This window comes from Neomonachus schauinslandi, chromosome 14 (genome assembly GCF_002201575.2).
Source record: "Neomonachus schauinslandi chromosome 14, ASM220157v2, whole genome shotgun sequence".
Lineage (NCBI taxonomy): Eukaryota > Metazoa > Chordata > Mammalia > Carnivora > Phocidae > Neomonachus > Neomonachus schauinslandi.
In genome coordinates, this window is record NC_058416.1 from 40,151,603 (window position 1) to 40,163,560 (window position 11,958).

The window sequence follows — 11,958 nt, forward strand, 5'->3', positions numbered from 1 at the left end:
TTGAGAAGTAAAATTTGAGGGTAACTTCTGAGAGGAATGAGAAGAAGCTGGCTAAGGACACACAGATTGCTGGGCAAAATTAAGACCTTGACAGAGACTTAACATCAGACATATTTAAAAAGTAATTTAAATGGTGCTAACCACTTTTAAACCTTCTCTTTATTAAATATAACACACTGAAATGTGCTCAAAAACAACATGTATGACCATGGTGATTTTTTTTTTTTTCCCACAGAGTTAACACCCAAATAACCACTTCTATGCTATTGCTAGCATCACAGAAGCCCCCTGTGTATTCCCTCCCAGGCACTACCCCGTGTGCCCCCAATATTGGTAGTCACTTCTTTGCTTCTCTTTATAATTTTTCCAACTAAGTATACAACTCTATATTTTGATTTGCTTGGGGCATTTTTTGAACTTCTTATATAAGTGGAATTATAGAGTATATTCTTTTTATGTCTGGCTTCTTTCATTTAATATTATGTTAGTAATTGTTAACTATTGCATGAAGCAATAGAATTTTCATTGCCTTATGAATGTTTGAACATACCGGAACAGTTTATCTATTTATCTACTCTACTGTTGATGGACTTTTGGATTATTTTCATATTTGAGCTATTTTGAATTCTTCTGTGAATAATCTTGTGTATAATCTCCTGGTGTATGTGTGCTTGCCTTTTTTTCCAAATTCTTCCAAAGTAGTTTAACCAATTTGTACATCCCACTTAGCGGTATATGGGAATTCCCTTTGCGCCATACCTTTACCAACACTGTTGTCAGATTTTTAAAAATTTTAACCATTTAAGTTATTTATAAAACTTTTTTGTCTAGGTCTTAATGTTGCCCTAAAGTGCAGCCATAGTTGAGGAAAAAAATTTTATGTTTTATCCCTGTTGAACCTGTTTTGACTTCATGTACTTTCATGGGCAGTTTTGATTCCCTGATGTTTCTTTTTAAGCAGTTGTTCTACTTCGTTTATCAGACCCATCCTGCCTCACGTACTTCCTGAATACCTTATATTCCACAGTGCTTCTTTTTAACCTTAGTGGTTAAAACCTTGGCTGTGCTTTAGAGGCAAGGATATTTAGGAGTTTTCCACATGATTTTATTGGGGTTAAAAAGACTCATAGAATCTAGGCAGTATAGGGAAGTATGTGAAGCAAGACAGGTTTGATCATCACTTCACCTCCCATTCATCTTATACATCTGTGAAGCAGGGGCACACCACCTAAATGATCAAGCTAAAGTAGAATAGTGGGTTAAAAACAAAACATCACAGTTAAATAAAACTGTGCATGGAAGTATGTGAAAACAAGACAAGTTAGATAAGGATAAAATGCGGCCTTTTTTTTCCAACCCTGGCTGCACAGAATTACCTGGGGAATTTTTGAAAATCCAAATGCTCAATGCCACTTTAATCAGAATCTCTGGGAATAGAACCCAGGTATCTGTATTTTTTAAATGTCCTCACATGATACCAGCGTGCGTCCGTATCAGTCATGGTTGCCACAGTAATGCTTCATAACAAACCACTCCAGAATTCAGTAGCCTACAAGGCATTCTCACACTCATGGATCTGCAGGTCAGCTACCATCTGGCTTGAAGCTCATCTTCAAGCTGTGGGTTGGTTGGGTTCCTGTCTGTACCACATATATTTTGAGCTCAGTCCAAATGGGCAGCAGCTACTTGGATATGTCCTTCTCAGTGAGTATCTCTGGAGTACAAATGTGAACCATATTGTGAGAGCACATTTAAGACTTCTGTTTGCATCAAAGACATGAATATTCCATTGGCCAATTAGCCTCACCTTCACAATCAACAAGGATGATCCACAGTCCCCCGGTGGGAAGGGTGAAGGGAGTGAGTAACTGCTACACAGTAGTTATAGTTATACCACACTAACTGAGATTGAGAAACACTGAAATAGAGAGCCCCAAATTGATTGGTCATCCCTGTGACACTAAGAGTAGAAGTATAATTGAGTGAGAACGCTGGAGAGATGGGAGATAATTGTCAGAGAGTGGAGTGACAGAGTATTATTTCAGAGGTAGCTATTTTAGGTGACTAAAAAAAAAAATCACAGTATGGTCACGGAAAGTAGATGGCTGAGTTTTGAATAGTACTAAATTTGAGAAGATGTTAAATGGGTCGTCTACTTAGTAAGGTTGTCCACATGATGACAAGACTCGGGATTAAAGAGAAGAAAGCAAATTCATGCCGAAGCTTTTAATAATTGAAGCCAATAGATGATACGGAAGAGATGCGTAGAGCAGTGGTATGCCCCTGCTTCACAGACGCAGGAGATGAATGCGAGGTGAAGCGATGTTTCCCTCATCTTTACCTAAGATATTTCAAAATACTCATCCTTTCCCCTTTCCCCAAAGAATCTGCTGTACTGAGTTACTGTTGCTGGGTTTAGTATGTCAGTATGAGGACATAAAAAAAGATGAAAAACTGTGGAGTAGTTTATTACAAATAAATGGGTATTTTGACAGAGGAGATAGGAAGAAATCATCAAGGAGTGGTATTGGAACTACATTAATGATACATTCTGACCGGAGATGTGGAAGATGTTGGAAGAACAGCATCTCTTGTCAAGAGGGCTATAGAGGAAGCTGTGTACTCAGCCAAATTTCAGTTCAAGTAAGATATAGAAACATAAAGAGAAGAGATTGAGGACCTGGAGGAGTGTTCTTCATGTAATACAGAAATGTGGGAGGGGATGCGTCATGAAGAGGTTTGATTACGGCACGTAGCACACGGACCGTACAGGAATAAGAAGATGAGAAAGAATATGTGACCAGACATAACAAAGATGTGAAACATACTGAGTTTAACTGCCATAGCTTTCAAAATAAGAAGTCACATTAGACATGTTTGTGGAGCTTTTGAACATGTGCTAGGCATTATTCTCAGCACTTAGTGTATTTGATCCTACCTAATCACTATCATGAGCCCAAGATGTAGGTACAATTATTGTTCCTAGTTTACAGTTGAGAAAACTAAGATACGGAATTGTTGAGCTAATATTTAAACTTTAGTCTAACTGTAGAACCCATGCCTTTAATAATGCTAAATTTGGTGGCCGGGGGAAAGTTCTCAGCAGTTTGGTCTCTGTGTGGCTCATCAGATTAGCATTTTTGAAAGACTGTTACATAAAGTGGTTTTTAAAACGTGGTCTCGGACCGTGCCCTCAGCATTATCTGGGAACTTGTTAGAATGCAAATCCTTGGGCCATTCCCCAGACCTGCTGAACCAAAACTGGGAGTGGGGCCCAGTAGTCTTTTTTTTAACATGCCCACCAGGTAATTCTGGTTCATGTTCAAGTGTGGGAAACACAGGTCAGATAGGAGAAACACCCCATGTAAAGAATGGATTGTATCAGGGTGCTTATCCAGAGGCTGTTGTAGTACACCAAAAGACAAGATGCCTTGAACTTGTAAGGAAAAAAGATAAAGTAACCAGGTTTCAGAGTGTGTGGGAGAAAGAATTGACAGGAATTTGTGAAGAATAATAGAAAATTGGGAATGGGGACTAGTGAGGCAGGAGCTCCCATTCCCAAGTAAGAAACAGTATGATGCCTAAGGTTTGCTGGGATAGATGGGGGTGCTATCCACTGAAACAGTGAGTGGAGGAAGAGAAGGAGTGAAGATAATGAGTCTGGTTTGGGGCTAGGAAAACCCAGATGTTCACATTTCTAGAGACATTTAGATAAGGCCTGGAACATTTGATATTTGAGGATCAGATGGGAACAGAATAGCAAAAGTTCCTGAGGTTTTGCTTTGTGTTACAAATTATGTAGTTGGATTTAATTTAAGGAGGCGCTTCAGACTGGAAACCTGTCTTTATTACCCTTCTTTCCTTGTGAGAAGTTTGTGGGGGAGGTAAGGGCATAGCACGGCACAACTGAAGGGTATGTTTTTGAAATTATCTGAGCTTTTTGGTTGAGGGAAATCTGTTATTTGCAGTATTGTTTGGAAAATGTTTCTCAGTAAGAGGATCTAAAATTTCTGAAAGCATTAAATACATTGAGCAGAATTTTAAAGTTATTTTGTGTGAACTTATAAGGTTACTGCATTTTGTTTTTTACTATCTCTTTATTCTTTGTGTTTATAGAGTAAAATATTAACAGTAGTATGTAACCAACCTTCATTTGTGCCTAGGTTATGTTTATTATGTTCTTGATTTGAAATTTATACCAGTCTCTTCATATGTCCTCTTCTGTCACTGCCTGTCCATTCTATGCTTTATTAAATGCTTTAGTAATTTATTAATTATAAAGCAATATCAGAAACTGGATTACCTGAGTAAATGTGTCCACTTAAAAAGGCTTTCCTCGTAATTTGTTTTATAGAAATAATTTTCATATTCTCTAAAACATGGTGGTTTTTATGCAGATTTGGTAGAAAAGCAAATGTCAATCAAGGCCAAGTTCTCAACACAAAGTAATTTTCAAGAAACAAAGACAACAGGATTAGTTGTTGGCATTTTCACGATTTATTTTTTCTTCATTGATCTTTCCTAGTTGAGATTATTTATAAATTTTTGTTTTTCATTTTGAGAAATAACCACCAAGAAACACTTCAGTTATTTTTTAAGAGTAGCTCTAATAAATGGAAACAAAATGGTTTTGTGGACGTGTATATTCTGATATTTAGCATTCAGGCATTGTAGGAACATATTTTCCTTCTTATTTACACAAATAATATGTCTTTTTGAATTTTGGAACTCAGTTTTTTCCCTTACTTGAATCTAATTGTCTTTTTTAAGGAGCTTGTTAGGTATTCGTTAGGTGTTATTTTCAAGAAAGTTGATTTTAAAAAGAAAATGCACAGCTTAACCTCTCTATTTTCCTTCCACAGCCTTTGTTTAGTACCAGTCACCCTTTTACTGTCTAATTGTTCTAAGGCTGATGTTGATGTAATAGTTGATCTTCGGCATAAAACAACAAGGTAAAGATTCACTTGGTGCAAGATTATTTTGTAGCTTAGGATTGATGTGAGAACAGTTTAGCATTTTGAATTATGCACATAATGACCTAACACGGATGGAGAAAGTTTACTCAGGTGTGCCCTGGATTTGTGTTTGACATTACAGAAGTGTTATAGAGGAGTTACAGAGGATTGTCTCTGCATCATAGTGGTGACAGAATGACAAGCGATTTCCAAAAGAAGCAAATTGTTTTGATCAGAGACAAAAATTTTTATGAAAGTTTGTTGGTGATAAAGAACTCTAAAATTGAAAATCAGCAAGTTTGCAATAGAAGGTTTTTTTTTTTTGTAATTATAAAATAATACTTAAAAAAATACAGGTCCATACTCCCATATCTGATATCTCAAGAGCTAGATGCTTTTTGGAATTCAGAAATTTTTGGATTTTTAGAAAAGTAATGTGAAGTGTATACGGATTATTAGTATATATAACACCCCGAATAGGATCTGGAGCAGCTCTCTGGAATCCAAACACGTTCTGTGTATGATTGATTATGTGTGTCATAAATAACGCCTTATTGGTAGATTCTGGGTTGCTTCCCATTTTTCAGCATTATAAACAGTTTCAGTATTATAAGCATTCGTGTATACAAATTGTTTTTATGTTATGGATAACCAGTTGGTTAAAAGCTGAGGTTTGAAATCAGGTTCCATAATTTACTAGCTGCTGTTGTGAGCATTGAGATAACACTTGTGCTTAGAACATAGTACCTGGTAACAAGTGTTAGCTATTATAGCAATAGTAATACTACCTATTGCCTTTATTGTCATTATTAATAAATAGTTGGCTTCATGAAATAGTTTCTAGAAGTAGAATCTCTAGATGAAAGGGATCTGTTACTAGAACTTCAGGAAAAAATTTATAAAGAAAAACCCTCCAACTTACCATTTTCCTTCTCCCACATAGTCCAGAAGCATTGGAAATCCATGGATCATTTACATGGCTTGGACAAACACAATATAAACTTCAGCTTAAAAGCCAGGAGATTCACAGTTTGCAGCTGAAAGCATGCTTTGTTCATACAGGTGTTTATAACCTTGGAACGCCTAGGGTATTTGCCAAGTTATCGGACCAAGTTACAGTGTTTGAAACAAGTCAGCAGAACTCCATGCCTGCCCTGATCATCATCAATAATGTGTGACAACTTGCACATTTGTACTGAAATCCACAAGAATCAGTTTTATCTTACTGAATGGGTTTTAACAGCAGTATTTGAAGTACCTAACTTGTTGTGGAGGTTGGTGTCGGATTGCTGCAAAATACTTTCAACTTGTCAATGTGTTGATGATGCAAAGCACGTTGGACTGAGAATACTTACGTTCTTTTTTTGTATTTCTTTAAACCCTGATAATAATTTACATACTCATAATACAGAGTTTCAACATATCCACGCACCTTATTAAGCCCCGTCTTAAAAACCAGTGTCTGAGTCTGCTGTTACAACTTATTGATGGTATCTGAATATTACCAGATGATTCTGAGGAAGGAAAGGCCTTGTTGGCAGTACTCCTGTTAAGCCATTAGTCTATAAATTCCAGCTTTACTGTGAAGTTCTGTAGAGTGTTAAATACAAGTTTTCCTGTCTTGCATCACACAGTTCTCTAAAATCAGTTTTGAACTTTGGTTATAGAGTCTTCATACTTCAGTATCTGGTGGTTCCTATGGCTTATACATAACTTTGTAAAAAAAAAAAATTTTTTTTCTGATGCTTTGAATATAGTTTTGAAAGGAGTTTGACTTTTTTTTCCCTCATTCATCTCAGCATAGGGTGCACTATTTCACAATATGAAAATTTTTTGTCATTTAAATTATCATATTCTTTATTATGTAACTTTAACAATTGAGTTGATCTGTTTAAAATATAAATCTACTCAAGTTAATTAAAAATAAGCTTTTCAAAAATGTATTATATTTATAACAAATGTAAATAGAATAAAGACATGCTATTCACTGTATAGATTTATTAGATGCTTTCATTTTTTAATTCAAAGGGTTTAACATATTCTTTATTTAAAATGAATGCCAACCATATTAATTACAGCAGGCCAAACCAATTGTTTCCAAACATGAAATACAATTTTTGTTCCTACAGTCCTTGGTGGCTATGTTTTACACAAGCAAATGAATTTTGTCTTTAAATGTGTCATGTCTGATGCCCAGTTACAAATTTGGATAATTGTTTTATATCCTGGGAAAAAGGAAGATCATGCTTATTAAACTATTGAAAGTAACCACATTACAGACTGTGATGCTGGGTATGGTAGATTAGGTGATTTAGCCTTCCTGCTGAAGAAAAGTAGAGTCTAAAAATGAGAAGAAAACATCTTACTAAAAACAAAGTGTTAACAATATAGTCAGTTATTAGTGGACCAAAATCTTGGAGAAGTAGAGAAAAGAGACCACCATTTGGGGCTACTTTGCCTTGGGAGTGTTTATCTACTTAGGAAGAAGCAACTGAAAGGCAGAGCCTTACATTTGATGCACTCTGAAACAAGAAATACAGGTCAGGAGAAATCATTTAAGCTGAAGCAAGGAGACAGAAGTTTGGAAGATAGGCACAAGAAGGTAAGGGACCTACTGGGTTCAGTGGGAAAGTTTTATGTTTATTTGGAGTCCCAGAAAGAGGGGAGACAGGGTAGTGCGGAGGTGGTATTTGAAGTGAATCTCTGAGAATTTCCAAGATGGACATCAAGTTACAGATTCAAGTGGTTTAGTAAATCCCAACAACATAAATATAAAGAAACAATATCCGGATGCCACATAGTGAACCTGCTGGGAATTTTAAAAAGGGGGGAATACAGTCTTGAATACAGAAGACAAGTGGTAGCACAACTGAGAGCAGATTTCTCGACAGAAATCATGGAAAACAGAAAATGGGTCTGGGGGTTGAGGGGGGTATCTTCAAAGCGTTGAAAGAAACAAACTACTAAGCCAGAATTCTAAACTCAGCAAGAATACCTTTTAAGAAGGAAATGAAACAAAGATATTTTCAGACAAATAAAACCGGAGAGTTTATTTCGAGGTGGCCCTAGGATAATGGTGTCTACCTAAGTCTTAATCCTTCCATTCGTTCTGCAATTAAATATACAAATCAAAAAAAAAAAAAAAAAACAAGTGAAGCCACACCTAACTCATACTTCGGACATAACTACACAGAGAATACTCCTAACTTCAAATTATCTGTAAGTAGAGAATTTAGCACTGAATTCCAACAAGCTGTCTCAAGCATCTACTTACAAGCCTTTGTAGAAAGCGGAGGTGGGGAAGACAGGAATCCAGAAGGAATTGTGGAGAGGAGACAAGAGAACTCAGGGTTTAAGGGCGAGCTGAAGTCACTCTGACACAAAGCAAGTCTCTCCCCTAATTGTAAAAGTACTCAACAAGATCTGGCGGCTAGAGCTCTGATGACAGTCTTTGTAGTGGGGCTTTAGGAGCAATAAGGGACAGGATCTATTCCTCAGTCAACTAAGGAAATGCCTCCTAACTGGGGTAATCTCATAAATTGGCTACTTAGAATTCTGAGTACTGAGTATTTTGAAGCTTGTGCCGCCCAAGAACTTTCAATCTCAACTGAAATTTTTCCATTAAGATTCATAGCCCTAGGCCTGATTTCCAGAAGACTCCATTAAAATGCAAATACCTGTTAAGTACCCTGATAACCTACCATAATCAATATGATGTGCCCTGCAGCTTGTGAGAGCAAGGCTTTACTTGGAATGGGACGCCAGTACAGTACTTAGAAGGGAGGTGAGGAGTGCAGGTGGGAGGAGCAGGAATGGGGGCAGGGGGCTGAAGGAGCCAAAGAAAAACTTAGCTGTTACAGACTTTTTGCTTAGGGTCAACCCTGTTTGATAATATTCTATTGTTCGTTCCCAGGATGAATGGGCTATGGTATTTGGCCTCAGGAGAGGAGATTGCATGTCATGTGTTCCCCTTTCTCCCCTATGCTTCTATTTTGATTTGTAAGCTGTGATAGAAGTCAGCTTTCCTAACTTCAACATTTCTTCCCTTCCTTAGTGATTGAATTAATTATGCTGTAATTGGTGGCAGAAAGGGACACATCTGAGAATTAGATATTTTTGTGAAAGGCAAAAAAAAAAAAGTGTTCTTTTTTGCATTTGAATAGTATGCCTTGGTTCAGTAAACATTCCAGGAAGATTATCCTTTGAAGACTATTACTATCTGTTGATTAAAAAGTCTGATTTCAAGATAACTTTTTAACCAGAGAAGGGGCATTTGGCTGGGAGAGGCAAATCTAATTTTACTACAGAACCTTGGTACTTGCAGATAAAGGAAGAGGAGAAGGTGTTTCCAAGGGAGGCCGCTGTAATTGAAGGAGGAGGACAGGCTCAGCCAAGTCTGGAACAGGTGGAGCCCCAGCCCCGGTGCCTTCCTTGGCTGCCACAGTTTAGTCTGCCTCCCAGCAACCCTCTAGGGGGAACTGCACAAAAGCGAGGAGAAACTCAAAAGACCTCATTTTCCAGATTCAAAAACATTGAAGATTCCAAACCTGGGTGCAGAACAACTCTTGTTAAGAGCAGGGTTGCGCACCTCTCTGCCACAGCTGCTTGCACTTCTGGGTCTTTTGCTACTGTCCCCAACTCTGCATTCAATGACGTCTTGCTCTGGCAAAGCTTGAAACTGCCCATAGTGGAATATTTACCCCAGGGGCATCAAATGCTACCTATTAGGGCTTGATGTATTGATTTTTGCTGTTTACTCTAGATCTCCGAAAGCAATGGAGAAAATGTTAATAATGCAGATTAAGTTTAAAAGTGTTGCACGAAGGTAGCTTTTACATTATGAATAGCACAAATATTTGAAGACATATTCCTCCAGTACCTGAGAACTATTATCCAGATCAGCAAAGAAGTTGCTCCTGTCATTGATGAACAACATCAGGTGAGGGTTAGCATATCTTCTCACTTTCCTCTTCCCCCTTAACATAAACAAAAATATCAATCAAGATTCGTACTGGAATTGTTCTCATTTGTTAATTGCAAGATAGGTCGGTTGCTCAAGAGCTTGGCAAAACTTAACAAAGGCCCTCTGTGAGGATCACTGGGCTATATGGTATTTGCAATATAGAATACTGCATATTTTATTATTATTTATAAGTTGTGCACTATGAAGACTTTATATCTGCTTAAAAAGCTTTTTTAGCCTGTAATTTGATACGTATTTACCAGCATACCTCTGGGTATGGGCACAGACCATAAAGAAAAGTTAATATTCTGACTGACATCCGCATTGCAGTTAGCCAGGAGCTGAAGTGTCTTATAGAATATTCCAGGCTTTCGGACTCAATAGGGAAATGGTTCTCAAAATGTAGGGGCATAATCATTTGCTACTAAAAATGTAATTTCAGAGGCTACTTCCCCAGAAATGGATGGTCTACCTGCCTAGACCAATTTTGGTGGTCTGGTTTGAGTATGGAATCTTGTTTTTGTTGTCGAGGTTTGTTTGTTGTTTTTTTTAAATCTTGTGGTTTTAACAAGCCCTGATGCTGAATGGGGGACCTGTATACCACGCTTTTGGAAACACGGCCTTAGGGAGCCTGAGAAGCACTGTTTCTGGCTGCAGATTTTTATTAAATTTGTTACTATCTAGTTTTTAGTCACATCATGGAAATGTTATTCTTTTTCAAAAGTTCTAGGTGACTAGGCCAGTGTTTTAAATATAAGCCCCTAAAATGTGACAAATTGTTCAAAGATTAATTTTCTACTTAAGGATATTGAAAGAAAAATTCAGTTTACAATAGCTCATTTGCTCAGTTGGTTAAAGTAAACAATTAGGCTGCAGCTGATGTTCAATCCCAGCTTGCCTGTGACTTTATTATTTCTTGGCTGCTGATCATAAGTAACTATCAAATCTTACTAGCTTTTGGTGTTGTCAGTTTTGCTATTCACAATAATTGGATTCTTTTGGGCAGGTATTTGTCCTCTCTGCTAGGTATAGGTAGATGAGAGCTGTAGATAGGGTGACCACATAAGTTTTCATCCAAAATGAGATAACTTGAGAGTGAAAGGAGGCACTATTAATAATTACAGTGGGACAAACAGGCATAAACTGGGTCTGTTCCAGGCACACTGGGATATGTGTTCATATTAGCTTAGGCTTTCCTTCCTCTCAGGCTATTTGCTGACTGGTACATTACAATGAATTCTGCTACATGTCCAGATACTGCACATTCATAAAGCAGCCATAAGGTGCATTCCCAGATGCTTAGAGAAGTTCTAGTTCCCTACTTTTTTGGCAGAAATGTTTACTCAATTCAGATGTGATGATGAGTGGCAAGATTCAGCTAATCTTTAAGTTGGAATCAGGTGACAGAATTCTTTGATACTTAGTGACCTGAACCAGGACTGAATTTTAGCCCTAGGCCAAGAATGCCACTCCCACTGGGTATGGGCTACTGGCCTATCTAGATTCCTAAACCCTCTCCATGTAATTGTGGAAGAACTTGTACATATTTAATATTTCTAGCCAATATACATATCTTGAACACCACTTATATTACCTTTATGTTGTTAAAACTCTCTATTGCTAAGTGAGACAGCTGATATTTGAAAGGTTTTGATAGCCATTTTTTTGGATTCTGGACTGATGAGATTTTCAATGGCTAAATAACCACCCCTGGGTTAGGTACTTCAGATGCTTTTTTAACTACTCCTAGGTGGTTAAAACAAAATTTATATATCACCCTGTCTTTGGTGAGCTATTTTTTTTTTTTAAGATTATTTAGAGAGAGTGGTGGGAAGGGGAGAGGGAGAGAGAGAATCTCAAGCAGACTCCCTGCTGAGCGCAAAGCTGTTGCAGGGGTTGATCCCGTGACCGCAAGATCATGACCTGAGTGGAAGTCAAGAGTTGGATGCTTATGGGATGACTGGGTGGCTCAGTTGGTTAAGCGTCTGCCTTTGGCTCAGGTCATGATCCCAGGGTCCTGAGACCGAGCCCCACGTCGGG

General features: G+C 37.6%; 1 protein-coding gene across 2 annotated transcripts in view; it reads left to right on the forward strand.

Annotated features, from left to right (window-relative positions):
• Positions 1-6,947, forward strand: part of TRAPPC8 (trafficking protein particle complex subunit 8) — an 82,322-nt gene extending 75,375 nt beyond the window's left edge. For both annotated transcript variants that reach the window (XM_044920855.1, XM_021686086.1), the window contains exons 28-29: positions 4,863-4,952; positions 5,899-6,947. In XM_044920855.1, coding sequence (XP_044776790.1) covers positions 4,863-4,952; positions 5,899-6,133 — 325 coding nt within the window. In that variant the 3' untranslated portion in view covers positions 6,134-6,947. The remainder of the gene's footprint in view (positions 1-4,862; positions 4,953-5,898) is intronic.
• The last annotated feature ends 5,011 nt before the right edge of the window (positions 6,948-11,958 follow it).